This window comes from Zootermopsis nevadensis, unplaced genomic scaffold, assembly GCF_977971745.1.
Source record: "Zootermopsis nevadensis isolate Lab colony 2312 unplaced genomic scaffold, Znev_1.0 Znev_ptg000030l, whole genome shotgun sequence".
Classification (NCBI taxonomy): domain Eukaryota; kingdom Metazoa; phylum Arthropoda; class Insecta; order Blattodea; family Termopsidae; genus Zootermopsis; species Zootermopsis nevadensis.
This window is the reverse complement of record NW_028259162.1, coordinates 22781189-22799893: the sequence shown is the minus strand read 5'-3', so window position 1 is coordinate 22799893 and position 18705 is coordinate 22781189. Positions and strand designations below refer to the sequence as shown.

At 43.2% G+C, this 18705-nt stretch overlaps 1 protein-coding gene across 9 annotated transcripts in view; it reads left to right on the top strand.

The window, feature by feature from the left end:
* Positions 1 to 18705, top strand: part of cutlet (chromosome transmission fidelity protein 18 homolog) — a 157997-nt gene that overhangs the window by 74199 nt on the left and 65093 nt on the right. For all 9 annotated transcript variants that reach the window (XR_015537871.1, XM_087358806.1, XM_022084548.2 and 6 more), the window contains 11 exons: positions 299 to 463; positions 1809 to 1911; positions 2913 to 3202; positions 3700 to 3896; positions 5918 to 6166; positions 7554 to 7658; positions 8613 to 8724; positions 9888 to 10058; positions 15489 to 15638; positions 15863 to 15993; positions 16620 to 16842. Coding sequence is in view for 8 of the 9 variants with exons in the window: in XM_087358806.1 (XP_087214932.1) it covers positions 299 to 463; positions 1809 to 1911; positions 2913 to 3202; positions 3700 to 3896; positions 5918 to 6166; positions 7554 to 7658; positions 8613 to 8724; positions 9888 to 10058; positions 15489 to 15638; positions 15863 to 15993; positions 16620 to 16842 (1896 nt within the window). In the remaining variant the exon portion in view is untranslated. The remainder of the gene's footprint in view (positions 1 to 298; positions 464 to 1808; positions 1912 to 2912; positions 3203 to 3699; positions 3897 to 5917; positions 6167 to 7553; positions 7659 to 8612; positions 8725 to 9887; positions 10059 to 15488; positions 15639 to 15862; positions 15994 to 16619; positions 16843 to 18705) is intronic.

Sequence of the window (18705 nt, the reverse complement as noted above, 5' to 3'; positions counted from 1 at the left end):
AATCTATTTTTTTATCTTATATATTGCTGAAGAAATATAATTTCAAATAAGTAATTTATATTGTATTAAGTAGAATTTGAGTTTTTTATGGAGGTAAGTATGTAGATGACTGTCCTCCGGGTTGTTGCTCTGTGCAGTTTGGTGGAAAGCAACCAACATTTCAGAGGTCCTTGCTGCTTTCATCATCAGGACAGGATATTTTGTTTGCAGTGTAAATTGAGAGCTAAAGGTTCTGAGCAGTGGTTTTGTCATGATTATAAACGTGCGGAATGCTCAGTTTGTTTCTGTTGTGATGCAGATACAGAAGAAGCTGGATCAGGCAGAAGCTGACCAGAATGCTACTGAGACTGCCACGGAGCCCATTGACACTGGATGTGCGACAGTGAGTGGTGAGGAGGACAATGTTGACCTGTGGGTAGAGAAGTACAAACCGAAGAGCTACCTTGAACTCCTGAGTGATGAGGTGAATTGATTAACTAGTAATGTTCCTCTGATTCTGATGCAGCTCAAGATGAGCACCATCAAGTGGTGAATTTATAAAATTACAGTAATATCTAAGGAATTAACATCTATTATACAAAGATTGCTGTCTTCTGGGTTGTTGCACTGTGTAGTCTGGTAGATTTCCACCAACGTCTGAGAGGTCATCAGGGCGATGTATGACCTCTGAAACATCTGTGGAAATCTACCAGACTACACGATGTAACAACCCAGAAGACAGTAATCTTCAGACTCACCATTGTAAAATCCTCAAATCCTACATCTGTTATACAGGTTTCTGATGTATAAAGTGAAGCTTTTGCAGTGACTGAACTTGAAAGACTCTCGGGTTACAAGCCGCATCAGGTGGCTGAATGGTGAATAAATCCAAGAAGTCTGCAGTAGCGGAACGTAGTGTAAATACAGGGCACCGCATCAACTTCTATCAGACCTTGGTGTTGGACAGGGCATCAGGATATATGGACCGGCTCGTAAAAGAAGCCATTGAGATCCGCCTGCACAACTTCAACAGCGATGATGGTTTCACTCCGAGCCAGGCCTGGTATCCTGTGACAGAACTGCTGTCCGCCCAGAAGGCTGAGCCAGCAAGTGCGAGCACGTGACCTCGACTGCCAGTTCCCATTGGCCAGCACGAAACAAAGCAACAGATTTGTTACCCAGCAACCCTGAGGATGAGAGCTGAGATTGTTCTTGAAACATTGGCAGAAGATATGGTTTAGCCACCTGACGCGGCTTGTAACGCGAGAGTCTTTCGTCATCTATTATTCAGGTTTGTAAGTTATAGTTAAGAAGATTTGTTGAATAAATTCTGCCCCTGAGACAATTCGCAGTAGTCATCCTGTTTAATTGTCTCAGGGTTCTAATGTTTCTGTGCCATGTGGTATGAATAAAGAAGATTTCTTGGTTGCGATTTGTCATGTGAAATATAAAAGAAGAAAATTTTATCACGTATTGGAAAGTAACACTTTGTGGTGAGGAACGTGTCGGATTGATATCCAAAGAAAATTAATCTTTAAATCTGTGGCATCTTTGATATTTCAGTCGGTGCAACAACACTTGCAATTATGTCTGTAAAAATATGTTTCAGTACTTTATAAGTCACAGATCGTTTCACTTCACAAAGCAGTTTCCACTCTGTTGCATCTCTCTGTATGCGTTTGTCTCCTATGTTCTCTGATTTAGCTTCCCCTTGTTTTGTTCTTTGGCAGTCTGCTCTTAATTAATTTTCATGGTTATGAAAATTACAAACGACTGAATACCCGTATTCTAATTCTGCTAATTCATTCTGTTGTGTGTGTGAATTGCAGGGAGCCAACAGGACGTTGCTGCGCTGGCTCAAGCTGTGGGACAAGGTTGTGTTCAACTCAGAGAGGAAGATAAAACACAAGGGCAAGCAGGAGGGCAAGAAGGGTGAGCAGGGGCTAGAAGGGATTTAGCATAGTGTACATTATGTACATTGAAAAGATGTAAATTTGTGTAAGAATTGCTTGTCATACACAGTTTAAATGGTCACTGAACCCCTCACTGGTCAGGAGCCATGGTATTTCAGTCAGTATAGTTACTGGCTATGGAATGGATGACCAGGGTTTGATCCCTGACAGGGGTAGAGGATTTTTCCTCTGGCCGGTACTTCCAGACTGGCTCTGGTACTAGGTTTGTTTCCTGGGGTAAAATGCTGCCGGGTTGTGATACTGACCACTCACCCCTGTCTAGTGCCAAGGTTAAGAATGAGTAGGAACAATACTACCTCTCCCCCCCCAAGTGCCTAAATGGTGTATAGCAAGACAGCTTCACTTTTTTTAACTTTACCACTCACTGGGCAGGTTTAACTACTGGCATTTAAAAGAACCTTAAGAGCATGATACGAGATGTTTCGTAAGAAAAATCCAGCGGCCATTTCTCATCCAAGTCTCTCCTGATTAACTGCTAGATGGCTCTGGCAGTCAAATCAGGATTGGGTAGAAATTGTGCAGAGTCAGTGGGCTCGTCACTCACTACTCATAAATGCACACTTCAAGACCAAGAAACCTCTGAAAAGGAGGCGGCGAAAACCCACAACCGTGTTGTAGAGCCAAGAAACAGAAACAATTTAAATAAGAGAATGCACCCTTGTCAAAAATCCTGCATATTTTTTAATATTCTGACTAAGAAATTATGAAGTAAAAAATATATTCATGGAAAAAAAGAGATTAACCAAAGAAAGTTTTTTATTTTAAAAAGAAAGGTCATATCCATTCAGCAAAGACTTATTACTTGTATGGCTTTTTTTTTTACCAAGGTTCAAGTTTCTGGTCCAAAATTTAAAACAACACAACAAAACTTGAAGGTTCAATAGTGCCAATACCAAAACTTGTGATTGTGTCTCTACTTCACAGTGCACACTCAGTATCATGTGTTATGTTTCGCTGCAGAGAACTTCCAAAAGTTTGGCAGTGTGCTGAATGATGAGCTGGATGAACATGGCTGCCCGCAGCAGAAGGTGGCTCTTTTGTGTGGGCCGCCAGGCCTCGGGAAAACTACGTTGGCTCACATGGTGGGCACACACGCAGGTTACAATGTAGTGGAGATGAATGCTAGTGATGACAGGAGCCCAGATGCGTTCCGGACCCAGTTGGAGGCAGCCACACAGATGCGATCTGTTATGGGCACAGAACCAAGACCTAACTGCTTGGTGCTTGATGAGATTGACGGTGCGCCTTCGGTGAGCTTTCTTTCTAAAAAGTTGGGATTTTTAATTAATGAGGGGTAAAGTTTGTATTATTGCATTATTAGAGTAAGCTGCGCGCTCTTATTTAATTATAAAAACGCCTCTGCGAAATATTAAAGTGTTCATAATTAATTCCCAGCTACCTACCTAACTGACTATCTAATTCCATGGAGAAGAATCTTTGTTGAGAAGGGGATATCATTCAGGTAGTCAAGATATTTGCTGCCTTCTCAAAGCCTGTCTAGCAGCTAACTAAAAGTAGCATCCCAAATCAATGGACTCGGGCTTCCTGACCAGAAACAAATTGGCACAACAGCATTTTTCTTTCCCGTTTAACGTAGCATACGAGCCCAAGAGGGAGATAAATTAGCGAGACCACTGAAGAGATGGCATAAAACTGTTATAGGCTAGATGACCTGGTATCTGACCTGATGATGACAACTAAAGTATGAAGAACGTACTAGTATGCTGACATAACCTTCTATTTACAGGCGTCCATAGATGTTCTCATAAAATTTGTGCTGGGGAGGGACACAGGCAAGGTTGCACATGGCAAGAAGAAGAGGCGTGGCGGTGGCGTGTTGAAGCGGCCAGTCGTGTGCATTTGTAATGATGTGTATGTCCCAGCCCTGCGATCGCTGAGACAAATTGCACTCATTGTCCAGTTTCCACCAACAGCTTCCTCAAGGTAAGCGTTGCTGCCGTTATGTTTGCTTCGCATGTTTGTCCTCTCCCAGTATTTTTTAGTGTTATGTCATAATGGTTAGCTCTCTTGTTTTGTTAGATGAATGGCAAATTTTTGTGGTTTTCCTCGGTCCATTCACTCTTCAGATATGTTCCAACAGTACCTTAAAATGGGATACCAGTGCCGCTGTCGACATTTTTTCCCATTCACCGTCATAATCAATTCCTTATTCAAGTTTTTATAACCTCTGCAATTGATAAATAATTCTTAATAAGGAATAATAAGTTCCATAGTTTATGCTATTTTAACAAATATTTTCTGATATGATTTGTCATTTTACAAAGCCACTCCAGTCCTCTCTCTGTTTCATGGCTTTTCCAGTCTGCTTCAGTCCGTCTTGGTTGCTGTGAAACAGTTTTCACTCTGTGACTTAACCCTCTTTATAATATTTTACATTTCCTTAATCCAGGGCTTTATAAATTTGCTTTGGGTCTGGGAGCACAACAAACTCTTCAGCTTTCAATGTTTTGTGTGTTAATGATGGAAAAATAAGAATAAATCTTCTCATAGAACGCTAATATTCTGATGACTCTTTTGTTATGTAGGAGCAAAGCACATCCTAAATACCATCCACTTTCTGTAATTGCTCTAGTACAAGCGCACTTTCTCGAAGTATTTCAAATTATATTTATTACGGAAATCCTGCCACTGGAGGATGCGTAGGAGCCGTAGTTTCATTTTCCATTCTACATCAAGTCTCCAAGTGACAACTGGAGACGCTGTACCACTTTTGTGATGTGATTCTTGATTACCACCAATTTTATTATCATCATTGTCACCAGATTCTACTTTTGGAAGATTTTCATCAGCAGAATCAAAAATTGGCGCAGTATCATCAATGCGAGAAACACATATTCTTTATCAATAGGATTTAAACCCCCGTAGTTTAGGGCTGGTGGCCAGATTTTAACATTCGGTTGCTGGTTTACTGTGATGAATGCATGCGGCTTGACCCACAGCCAAAAAGGCAGAATTTACACAATCATGTAAATGTTAGGTAGATAATTCTAGTTTATATATATATATATATATATATATAATATTGGAATTAACAATTATTTTTATGCTTTTGAATATCATTAGAAATGTTATGTGTAACTTATTCAATAAAAGCTGACTGACATTTTTATTAACAATAAATCTTTAATTATTAATTTGTTTTCATTGCCTTTCATTATACTGAATATAATGTCAGTCCACAAAAGTTAATTATACTGAGATTTTACCGTATATACATGTTCGTTATCTGTAAACAAAGCATTCAGCGCTCGGATTTTCTGCCATAGATGAGGACGTGAGAGAGAGACAGTTGCCGCTGAGTGGAAGTTTTAAGATAATATGAACGGGCAGTAATCGAGAATAATTACTGTTGATAATGCGAGGTACCCTTGTCACCTAGTGCTTAGGGGTTTTTTAAGCAGTGCCAGAATGTATTTTCCTTCTCTGTTTACATTTTATTCTCTCAGAGGCTTAATGGCTGCTTCCCAGACGACTAACGTGGCCACTACATTTGTAGTCGTTTAAAAATTCATTGTTCATACTAAAATGAACTGGGATAGCTGAGTCAGTTCGGTTAACTGCATTATGGGGTTCAAATTCTGGGCTAATAAGAATGTTCATATTTTTCTCCATATTGGCATGTCCACATCTACTGGGTATGGGGACTTTTCAGTATTTGAAGTGTGAAATTGACCTCTCAACTCCACCTAATTTTGAGAGTTATAATGCATGGAGCTTTACTTCCATGATCCTTACACCTACATATGATGTAGTGCTTAGGTACAGGGATGTTGTCTCTTTCAGACAAAATTTAATTTGAAATGTAGCTTCTTGTAGTTCAACTGTTCAGACCAAGACTCAGGTATACAAAGAAATTTTGGAAACTCCCGCGACATCTGCCGTCATTTAGGAATCTGGCTCCATTTGAATAGCGTGGATGTATTAGCACTGTACCTTCTGCACAGGTTGGCACAGCGACTGCTTGAAATTGCTCGTAAACAACACATGAAGACTGACATGAGAGCGCTCGTGGCTCTTGCTGAGAAGTCCCACAACGACATTCGCTCTTGTCTGTCTGTGCTTCACTTCTTCAAATCACAGAAGAAGGACGTCCGCCTGGTCGACATTCAGAAGAGCAGTATTGGGCTGAAGGACGTACAGAAAGGCCTGTTCACTGTCTGGCGGGAGGTATTTCAGATACAGCGTCCAAAAAGGTGAGAAGCTGCTCGGTTAATTTGTTGCAGACATGCTTGGAGTGTCATTACAGTGATTATCAATCTGCCACTCCTTGAACCCATTCCTTGAAAACTCAAGCGATCCCACATGCTGTATGAAATGCAATCTAGGTTTCTCACATCACCATGCAACTGCAGCATTTTGGAGTGCCCCACAAATAATTCAAACTGTGCAACTAGAACAGAGTACAAAGAACATGGATTTTTGTGAATTTGCTTAAAAAATTTGGCATGGAAATGGCAAGTCCCTTGGAACGTTTTGTGTCTCCCAAGTTTTGAAACACTGAATTAGTTTACTATCTGGTATACTGCCCGTTTTGAATTTTTGTATGCAATTGCCCTCTTGTGATGGAAATGGAAAGCTATGACAGTAGTGAATTGAAATGCTTATGTTTTCATACTTTGGAATCACATGACGCTTGTGGCAACTGTTATTACAATCCTGCTGGAAAGGCAGTGGTTCTTGCACTAGCCAGTGATTTTCCAGGACACTTAACTTTTGTATTATGTCACATTTGTTGCTTCTACACTGGTGGGACTCTCCGACTGTCTCTGGCTGGCAATTCTTGAATTTTGTCTGCCCAGCTTCAGTCTCCTTCTCTCCTCTACATCTCTGTTAACTTGGTCTACCCATGGATCTTCTTCTACTCATCTTCATAGCCACTAATATTTAGAGTTCTCTGTGCTCGTCCATTCTTTTAACTTGTCTGGACCATCTCAGTCTGTTTTGTTCAGTTTGGTTCTGTATTTCCTCCATCTTGAGCTTTAATTCTTCCTCTCCTGGTTTTCCACTTTTCCCCAGAGGAACGTCATATCAACTGCTTGTCATTTACTTTTCCATCTCAGCGCATGTCCATGTCTCTGTTCCATATAATAGTATCTTTTTGAAATGGTGTTGAATGTTATAATTTTACATTTCCTGCCTGTATCTTTATTTTTTAATAAGCTCTCACTAAAAAGTAACGTTTTGAAGCCTTTCCAACTCTTATTTATCTTATTTTGAATGTCGCCACTTTTCACTACCACACTTTCCGAAATACACAAATTTATCTAATTCTTCCACGTATTTTACATTTATTTTACTACTGTGATTTTTATCCAATTTCTTGATAGTTTTAACAGAAATATGTGGATGCTGTGCTTGTGCAGATGTCACATGCACATTTTTATACATTTTTTCGTAACAGAAACCGTTATAACCTACCACGTTCCTCAAACAGTCACACTGTTTCAGCAAACCTAAGAAAACCGATGACTGTTTCAGGGTGTTCTGTTTCTGATGCATCCGTGGGTTGCAGATAAGAGCAAAATGTCTTATTATGATGACAATTTCTTTCATTTTATTCGTTTCTTTTTTTATTTTCAGGAAGACGTACAGCACGGCATCAGTAGCCAGGAATGGGATACTGGAACCAATGCCAGACCTGAACTCCCCAGAGATGAAGTTTGGTGACATGTCTCTTGCTTCAAGGTGATTTTACCTGATTGATAGGTCATTCTCATCTAACTAACACTACAGTAACTAACTAACTAACTAACTAGATGGCTTACGGAACCCGAAAGTTCATCCACCGGACCCTGCCCTGGGCCAACAAAATCCAGTCTCCTTCAACTCCTATCTCCCATAGATCCCGCCTGAGATTATCCTCCCATCTACGTCTAGGTCTCTCCAGCGGTCTCTTCCCCTCAGGCTTCCCAGTGAACACATCTTGCCCCAACCAAGCGCTCCACATGCCCCGCCGAACTCATTCTTCTTGACTTAATCAGCCTGACAATATTGGCGCATACTCATCTAACGAACACTACAGTAACTAACTCCTTCATGCAAAGTCTTTCTTGAGAAGGTGATAGTGCACTCGCCTTCTTCAAAAGATTCATCATCATCATCATTGGTCGTACAGCCTTCTTCAAAAGATTCTTCCCTGTTCATATACAATTTCTTCCAATTCCTCTCTCTCTTTCTAGGTGGAAGACAGGAAAACTCCAGCGTGATTCAGTGTTGCGTGTTGTCGCGTGGGAGGAAGGAACATGGATTAGAGAATAATGTTGAAGTGGTTATTAGAATTTGAACGAGACTAAACTGGTGGAATTAAATGGTGGTCTTTAAGGGAGTGTCAGTGAAGTTTCAGGTTTCATAACATGTAACTTGTTACGGAGTACCCTGAACCATGAGACCCTTTTAATTGAAGTCTGAGTAAAGATTTTTTATTAAATTCAATTAAAATTTTGGTTTCTTGAAGGCATTTAAATAGCACACACACATTTGTAAGGAGGACAGCTTTAGGTACCACCAGGAATGCACCCACTAGAGAGGAGAGATTTGAACCCATAGTTTCTAGTGTTTGGTCACGTCAGTCCGTTGTGACAGAAGAAATGGATGTGTCCAGAAGACTTGCTGTTAATAGTTTTGCTTTTGTTTCAACAGGATGCACAGCGTTTTGCAAACTGTGCAGTCCTGCAGTGACTATGACCGCCTCGTGCAAGGTGTCTACGAGAACTTCCTCAACATGAGCTTCAGGGACAATCACCTGAATGCGGTAAGAGACGAACGAGGCGCCGCATTTTGCGCCCGGTTTAAACTGTACCATGTGACCGCAACTGTGCTGAAATGACGTTTAGTGTGATTTTGCACATTCTGATACAATATTCTAATTTTAAGAGCGCTTTTCTGCGTTATGTTGTTTCGTAGTACATTCTCATAATCTGGCTATGTTGCAGTACCACAGAATCTTGGAGTAGAGATGAGCAATTCAGTGATTTTTTAATAACTGCAGTCGTTATGAATATTATTCGAGCGTGACACATTTTACTGATTGTGGTCGCAAGTGAGTTCGGTTAGCCGCTACCCACAATTTGGAATTAAATTTTTTTTTGTTCATAGTTTTGTGAAATTATACTGTATCTTGCAACGTCATCATTTTTTCAGAGTTTGAGTTTAATATGAGAAACATTTTTTAATTTGAAAAGCTGTAAACGCAAGAGTGGTCTAGTTTCAATTTTTTAACTCTTAGAAATCTTCAGTATAAGAATTGCGAACATATCGTATCTCCAATAGTTACCAGTTTCAGTGACATCTCAAGTGAATGACTGGTTTCGGTTATTGGCAACTTCACTGCTTGCGGCTCCTATGACTTCGATGATTGGTAATTCAGAGTAGAATAACTGGCATTAATGTTGTTTTTAGTGAGACTTATCAATATATTGCTCATCTCTAGTTAAAATGAGCTTGCGTTCTAGCGTCGGAAAATGAGGTACCTTGAGTAGCTTTTAGTTTGAGCTGACTCAAAATTTTTGCTGCGTGAATTATCCATGAATGTGCCGGTCTAATAGAATAAGACTGTTTTTAATCGCGTGCTTCTCACTCGGTCTTGAAAGCAAAAGCCCGCAGGTTAAAACAGGGACTCCAAACATTGACGTCACAAAGTTTCACCTTGTCAGAGGTGAAGGGAGAGAAAAATTTAATCTTTGGCAATGTTTCAAGCATTTTAATGTTAATGCAGGTTCAGTTCTTGGGTTGAAGCGAAACCTTTCAGATACCTGCCGCCAATATACTTTGTAGATGTCTATGACCATTTAACTGGCCGCAAGCTTAGGCATCCCTTGTGAAAGTATGCAGATAAATTTGAATACCCACAAAAAGAACTCAAGTCCCCCCAAACGCTTGTTATGTAGAAATGTGACTTGAGATTGTGATACGCAGGTGTCGCTCGGACTGGAATGGTTCTGCGCCGCAGACGTGCTGAGCCACAAGATCCACACGACGCAGAACTACGTTCTGATGCCGTATCAGCCATTTGGATTTGTGGCGTGGCACTTCCTCTTCGCCTCTCTCTCCTGGCCGAAGATCGCGTACCCCAGCGCAGGCTACGAGGTAATACTGTCTCCTGGATGTTACGCATTGCGCGTTTCTTGGCTCGAGGTTTTCTCCTGTTTCTGCCCAAGATCCGTGGGTTTAACTGCGCACTCGTTCTCGAAATTATTTCAGACGGGCGTACGAAAAATATAATTCGAAGCTTCTGCGGTGACTGAACGCGATAAAATCTTCTTGGGCGACGACAGTCGATCGAGGTTTCAGGTTTTCACGGCGGTGACTAAGAAGGAGACTGCCTTCTGGGCTGTTGATGTTTACCGACGTTTCAGAGGTGCTTGCTGCCTCCATCGTTGAACTCTGATGACAGCCATCTTATCCGTTGTATGAGAGTGTACAGATGTACCACTGGGTGACACAAAAGGTGCGTTTCATTGCACTTGGGACGTGTCTGCTGTGTAGGTTTGTACAGTAGGCATGAGCCTGTTACAACAGGGCGATACACTTGATAAGTATAGGGTGGTTCAAGAAATGCGTACCCATTTTTAAATTGTGCTGTATAATGAACAAATTTCGAATTTTTGTAATTTATGGAAATTAGTATATTTGGCAGTAAAATGCTGTGCTGTTGCTAATGGAAGTTGCAGCAAGTAAGTTCTTAAGAGGGCAGAAAATAGGAGGCTGTCAGTCCGCAGTTGATTCTGTTCTACGGAACGTTCGCACCAGTCTCATGAGATGGACTGTTACAGCGTAAAAATTTCAGCACTGGTAAGTAAGTAAGTGGACCCCTTTTGGGGGAAGGGGGGAGCCACGGGGACACGTCAATTCTTATCGTTACACAACTTATTTATGCCGCAGTCGGATTACCCGTCGTGGTGGATGCAAGATGTGCCAGGTCGCCCTTGGTTTTCTGCGTGAAACCTGTGGTCCCAGAGTGATTTATCATAGTTTTCGTAGATGCCGTGATCGTGGACGTGCCTGGCCACCCCAGACACCGGACAATAATCCGCGTCATTTCCTTCTGTGGGGCTACGTGAAGGACAAGCCGGGTTCATTAACGGAAGTCCGAGCAACGAACATCTAACCGTGCCTCGCGGGTGACAGTGAGTCGTGCTGCGGGTTGGGGACCGCAGTGAAATATAGATTTTGTGCAGCGCGGAAATCCGTAAACATTTCGTTCGCTGTTGTGTATAAATGTTGTTACTGTGTTATTAATTTTTTGAAATGAGGGAATTGTGTCTTGTGGATTTCCATGAGCTCCTTATGAAATGTTTTTCTATAACGTTAATACCACGGCACGCCCAAAAATGGAATTCGGCCCTCGAATATTCCTGGCCTTAAAAGAAATTCAAAAGAACGAGATGCACATTATACAACTTCCATTTTTTATTTTTTTAAAATTTTACAGAAATCTGTCAATGTCCAAAATATTCACGTAAATATTTTTGGTGAGACCCGTAATTAAAGGACTGGATGAAATTAAGTGAAGTGACGTGGCGGTCCCGAATTGTGTTATTAATGGAATATGCCGAGGGGCTCGAGTTCATTCATGGACGCGAGTGAACTCTGACAGTGATCAAACCCAATCCGGAATCAACATTTAACCCTTTGAAGCCGAAGATCGTCTTCATAATATTTACGAATCCAGACCGTACCGCGAAGAAAACACTTCACTTAACCATTAGAAGTCGAATCAGGCCGTACCACATAAGATTTAACAAAAGAACATCCCGGTCAAAGCCTTAATGGATGCCAAGTTTGATCGGAATTCGTCAGATAGTTGGGGGGGGGGGGGGAGGTAAGCGCGAGTTCAGATCCTTTTGTGGAAAATCGTTTAGAACGTTTTCTGTGCCCGGATTCCCGTCATTGGCCGAAAAGCTGCGCGTTGCTCCGGGAAGGGAACCTGTTGGACTGCGTACGCTTTATCGGCGCCGTGAAATATTTAACTGCGGTTAATGCCGCAAGTGGCTCTGGCGACGCTGCATATTTGATCGCATTGCATCGGGTATCAGCTGGTAAAGACGCGGCGTTATGGCCACTAAAACAATTAGTGAGAGCGCACGGTCGCGTGCAAGACCGGTCTTTGTGTGGCCCTCGGAAAGGGGGGGGGGGTTCCCAGCCGCGCCGGGCATGAGGCGTTCTCGTATAGACCGGGGTGACGTTTATTAATGAATTGCTCTCGTTATTGGGTTCATTGTGTAACGAGCTTTTTTTTTAAAAAAAAAATTTAATCAACTTTCGTAGGCGGCAATTTTAATTTACTGAACTTTTTAAAGCAGGTTAATTTTGGGAACAGCCCGATTGGTCGGCGCCCTAATCGCGCTCCTCGGCGTCTTCGTGAGTTGGGTCTGTAGACGCGTCGCGGTAAACATTTGTGAAGCTGTTTCGCATTCCTGCAGACTGATTCCTTTTGGTCATTGTCCGATGGCGACTGTACCTAGTTCCCGTTCTCGCCGCCAATGTGCGAAGGCGGTCCACGTCTCTCGCCTCTTCAACTTCGGATCCCTGATTGCGCCTCGCCCGTTTGCCTGCTCGATTAAGTCGTACAGGAAACTGACTCTTTCACTTATTAATTAGCCTAAAATGTTGCAGGCAGTGTTATTTATGAATTAACATCTCGGCGTATTACGGGATGAATTATCAGCTCCCCCCTACCCGAGCTACTTAGCCAATTCGTTGTAATTGTTCGTGCGTCGGCTGTGGTTACAATTAACAATTCTGCCGCTTTTAATCCCCGGGAAATGAGAAGTGAATTAGTCAAGTTAAATTCTTCCTTCCTCGCGAAGCGCGCACACGAGAGCAAACAAATTGGATCCCCACAACAAGGGTTTAAGCAAGTTGCCTCCTCGCTCGGCGTCCATGACAGGAGCGCCGTGGGGTCTTAAACCTTACGCAGGAAACATCTCCCGCACATTACAGGCATTTATGGAAGGGGCCTGTTTCTCCGTGGTTTAAAAAAATAGTATGTCATGCTTCGAGGTGGAAACAGCCCAGAACTCGCAGCGTAGCAACGCTGCAGCTCAAAGGGGGGGGGGAGACCCCTTGAAGCACACAGTTTGGCGACGCGTTCGTAGATCCTCCGTTGAAATTTCAACGAGTATGCCCCAGACATACTAAACTTAAAAGCTTATTTGTTCGGAAACTTAGGTCGTTTCTAATGTGCGTGTGTAAAGACAGGTTGTCCCAGAAACATTTACGCACGGCAGCATTTTGAACGCCTAATTCACCGAGTCCCAGTGCTGACGTTTGGTCTGTTTCTTTTCGTACCAACGTTGAGTCGCTGAGCAGAGGGACGCTGGTTCAGACTCCATTTTGGCTCACAGACCGCGGACAGGGAGGGACTTTGCCGGATGGATGGCGATGCTCCGTCTGGACGCCATAACCGACGATAGCGCCGGGGTGGTGGGAATCTGTACTGCTGGAAATTATGTGAATAGACGACTAAGTTGTATAATTAATATCCATGGAGCTACAGGGGAAGTTGTTTTATGACCGGTTCCTCAGTCCCACTGGTGCGCGGGGAAACTTTATTCGTCGTCTCGAAGCGTGGAACGGTACCAGTTAATTACTGGAAAGAAAGAAAGCAAGAAGGAAAGGAAAGTTGCTGCCTCGCGAGTAATGAGGTAGCGACTACATAATTCATTCCCTCATTAGCGGGAAACAAAGACGCATCGCTAAATGGATCGAAGGAGCCACTAGAATAAAACCATCCAGCCAGTGTCTTTCGTTTTTAAAATGTTTTCATTTCTTAAAAGGTTTTTCAATAATTACAAAAAAGCTCATGAATTATTGCGACACTTGAGCAAACTTCTCGACGCTGTTTGTTCTGATACGAGAGCTCGAACCTCCCGGTCCTCGCGTCGAAACAGCAGAGCATCGGGGGGGGAAGTAATGAATGCAAATCATCACGATCGCCGTCATGCCTCGTGGTCCTGCAGGTGTTTCGAAGAAACGTGTCGCCTCGATGTTCAGGGTTAAATTACGTCACGGCCCAGAAGACCAAACGATCGCCACAGTCCTCGAATGTCAGTTCACGTTTTATCTGTGGGCTGTTCCGTAATTAAATTGATTTTTTTTAAAATTTAAATTACATAAACAATTTATTGATACAAATTACACAGTGACATGTAAGGAAATAGACATTACGAGAGAAGGAAAGCGCCTTCAGGGATGTACAAGGATTTCCTCTAAAGCTGACGTTGTCTTCATGTCCAGAAAAATTTTTATTATGCGAAATTACGCTGTCGGTTGTGCCTTGTTATGTCTCATGGCCTGCAGTTCTTCTCTGAGGCGTGTGAATATTAATTAGGAGAGATACATAATTCAGGGAATGTGTCTGAAGAAAAGACGACGAATTAAAGCGTTTAGGAATGGTGGGAAATGAAAAATTAGGCACGCTAATGCGAACTGGTATTTGGTTACGAGATAGTAATTAACCTCGCAAGACAATCGTGGTTTAATTATCTCGGTTGAGTCAGGGAGACGAAATTGATCTGCGAGGTGTGTGATAAATCGAAGCGTTGATGACAACAAGCATCTCCAGTTGATTCATTGCTTTAGTTCGCTTGGACGGGCTAACGTTTAATGACTCCCTGTTCATTTCCATGACTTGCGTCTTTCAGCTACAAATTTCTGTCGATTTACTTTAAAGATTGTCCACATTTTTATTGTTACGCGGACTTACTTTGAATTCACTTAGAAACGCACCTTAACCTTGTAAAATATTGAAATTAAATTGGCCTATGGTAAGTTATGTTGAGGATGATGCACAGTTCACGTCATTTGCGAGAAAATGCCGAAACGAGAATGCATCACGAGACGCAAGCGACAGTGTTCAGGTTGTAGCTCCGGACTGGTGATTTGAAATGGCGATGTTTTCAGTAACCTGCGCGACTTATTTATTGTCCTCGAGTCCAGTAAACATGGACGTAACAGTGGGAATCCGGGTTTGTGGTCCACTAAGCCAAGAATCACTGCGTTTTACAGCTGACGTGAAATTAATAACCGAGGACTACGAAATGTTTTTATGGTCCGAGTTAGGTTAGGTTAGAGGCTTTGGAACATAATATTATTTCGGTAGAAATATAATGCCAAAACATTATTGTGGCCCCTGCGAGTCTCAAATTAGATCACGTTTAATAAAATGATAATTACGATTTCTTTGGACAGCTTGTAATTTTGAAATGCACATTTCGCGGCTTTGTAGTTCACTGTTTCGGAAGAAATAAAAAGTGCCTTCTTCTTGGTGAAGGTGCTTTGGAATGGAAGTAGAACTTCTTGTTCAGAGCAATGCCGTGTCATTCGTCGAAGGACAGGTTAGCAACTGGCATGGTGGCACTCATGCCCCAAAGTCTTTCCAGTGACTGAAAAACCAACCAGAAAACCAGATGATCCTTGGTTCGACGAACCATTTCTCTTTGTATGCTGCATTTTTGTCGAGGGTCATTCGTGTTACTCCGTTGGTTACTGAACTCAGCCTCCGTGTTCTTGCAGATGTCGGTGAGGGAGCAGAGGGCTCGACAGGTTCTGAAGGAGCTCATGCGGGGGATGGCACCCCTGGTGAGGATGCACTCCGGCGCTGCTCAGCTCCGGTTTGACACTCTGCCCCTGCTGCTGCAGATACTGGTCCCTGCACTTCGCCCAGTAAGTTATCCTTGGGATGCTAACTAAGGTCAGAAATAGGGGCACAGATGTCTTGAAATTGGGGGCGTGCGGAGGGGCCTGAGAAATAATTTCTGTGTCTGAAAAGAAAATTGTGGAATGCCAAATTACAATTTTGTCTCGTCGGTGAGATCGGGTGCCGTCCGCTCTTGTGGACTTGTGCCGGTCCGCAGAACGCTCCCTACACCTTTGGTGCGTTGTTACAGGTCAGCCTGCAGCTGTACAACGCGCACGAGAAGAAGGATCTGAATCACGTGATTAGCGTCATGATCGACTACAGCCTCAACTACGTCCAGGAACGCACACAAGACGGCAGCTACGTCTATAATCTGGACCCGTGAGTTTTCTCATGATTTTGGATGTCGTAGCTTGTATCCGTTACGCGTTTCATTCGTTGTCGTCTTTTCTAAGACGGAAACATTTCATGTTGTATTGACGTCACCCACGAGATCACTGTCCGTGAAGATGTCGCCACAAAGCAGAGTTTTATTGAGACTCGGTGTAGCGTATGGAGATTTTGTATGATGACAGAACTTGAAAGAATTTGCCACGTGAAGTACGAGGGTGCACTGGGAAGTTTTGCTTCTGATTTTTGCCCCCTCGATAATCAGAATGTGTTTCGCTCTGCAAAATAGCGGGAAAAGCTCTTCTGACGCATGTCGATGGTCACCGAGCGGTCATTTCAAAAGCGATGTTAGCGTTCTTCTGGTGTTTAGTGTTCACATTGTAATTCATGAATTTTTTTAAAGTGACTTGCATTGCGTAATGCCTGTCGCTTACTTAATGATGCTGTTCCATCTGCCGAGGTTGTATCGCGTCGAACGATGTGTGAGGACATGAGAGGTCGTGCGCTTGTTTTGCAGATGTTGAATCAACCAAATTTTTGTGACATGAAACTCATGGATATGTTTTTTGTCTCCTTGCGCATTTTACATGGAATAAAGTTTTTGTGTCGTATTGCAGCAACATTGAGGAGCTGACGCTGTTCCCCGGTCAGAAACCCGCTCGGTTCCTGGGCTACGGGTCCAAACAGATGATCTCTCGCGAGGTCGAGCTCGAGAAGATGCGACGGACCGAGGCGAGGACGCAGACTGACGGCGGTGCCATCGAAACGGCGTCAAGCGGCAGAACCGTCTTGCCAAATCATCTGCAAACGCTGAAGCCGAAGACAGTCGCTGGTGAAGTGGTGAGTGCCATCAAATCTGAAACTTTTTACCGACTAGATCTCGTCTCATCTGAAGAGATCTTTGATCTCTTCGTCCAAGTGCCAGGTCAGCGACGATGTCCCAACTGAGGACCAAGGTTGGTAATGCGCTTATTCAACGTCTCAGGGAAATCTGCTCCACGTCCAGTATGTCCACCCCGAGGATTGCCTGTCCTTTTTTTAGGCAAGAATGCGGAATGTTTAATGGAAACAAGAGATTTGTGTAAGGTTTTGGTGGAAACCCCTCCCGAAGTGACGTGCCAATAAGATGTTGTCTGGGAGCGGACGTATTGCGCCGCTCGCTCTTGACCTTGGCCCTAAATTGAGGTGTCTGCTTCATCACCCAGGCGCTTCACCCCGAGGGGGCTGGGTCTGCCCCACGGTCAGTAGCCGAGCGATATTCCGAGGGCCACCTTCGGGCCGCACCACGCTCGTCATTGGTGCAAAAATGTAATCTGATGTTATTGTTTTGTGCGAGGCGATTCTCGCTCCGACAAGATCCCCGGAAGTCGTCGTGTCTTAGGTTCTTCTCGCGTGGCGAAGAAGAAAATGGTAGAAATTAAACAAAACTGGCAGAGACGGAAATGAAATGAAATGAGCTCTCCCCTTGTGGAGTTGTCGTAGCGTGGAAAGAGCGTGAATTAGGTTGTTCTATTTAATTCAGTTTACGTCGTATGAGAACTGTTTGGTACAAAACGACGTACAGATGTTGCCGTTGTGAGCACTCTCAAGGATTCTTCACTCAAACCAAGCGGCTCTTAACACCTGACGTGCGCTCACATCAAATATGAGTCGCCACGCTCGTTATTGTGATGTGGCTTTTATAATTTTTCTGAGCCGGTTACCGAGATAGAGCCTTGAATAGGTAAGAGCTGCCGCGTCCTTTTGAATTCGCTGTACGTAATAACCACCTTCTTTCTTCGTGCTGCGGTTGAGAGCGTTAAAGAAACCGTCATTGAATGGACCCGCGTTGCTGCCACTACAGAGTTTCAAATTGTCGACGTTTGTATTGTTTTTAATTTGCTTGTGGCCAGTGGATTTTAGGGCAATTGTACCTAAAGCAGCGGACAAGAAACACACAATATTTTTTTCAGATTCTTTCAGAGTGAAGAAAGGGGAATTGAAAGGTAATTTGTGGGCCTGAACGTGGACCAGGTGCGCTGCATCTAAGTTATCCTATAAATCACTGCAGTTTCATGAGAATCTCCCCCCCCTCCCCGCCACTCTGCACTTCTTCAGTTTGAGTTTATTTGATTTCGTGGGCCTCGGAAGGCCACGACTTGTATTTGGGAGACAGCGATCAGCGAGTCGCTTCCTCAGCTAAGGTTTTCATGCATTTTGTTGGCCCTCGCGTGTAATCCGCATGTGATCTCATCTTCTAGTAAATTACGTCTGTAGTTAATAAAGCGTCGTTAAATAATTCTTGAAATAAGGAAGCTGTTTTAAGGTAACTTCCCATAGAGGGTTCAATTTTTTTATTTATTTTAAAGGAAGAAGGGGCGATGTTTGAGCCAAAAGTCTTTTCGTTCGTGTTGACAGGCAATTCCCGTAAATAAGGATTCATCTTGACCTCTCAGCTTCTGACCGTCGTACACGCGCGTCGCGGCGATTGTAATAATAATGCTCGCGTTCGTGTCTCCGCGCAGGCGCGGTAGATGATCGGATTTGTCGTCGAAGGCTTCCCGCTTAATGTCGTAAAGCAGTTACAACTGTCCAGGTCACACGCCCCCCGAGACACGGCGCTTGTGTTCTTTCACGAGGAAGTGGAGGGGGTGGGGGAGGTCATTGTGTAGCGAAATAATGTTTGTCTTCATGAAATAGCTTTTTACCGCGAGCTGTCAAGAC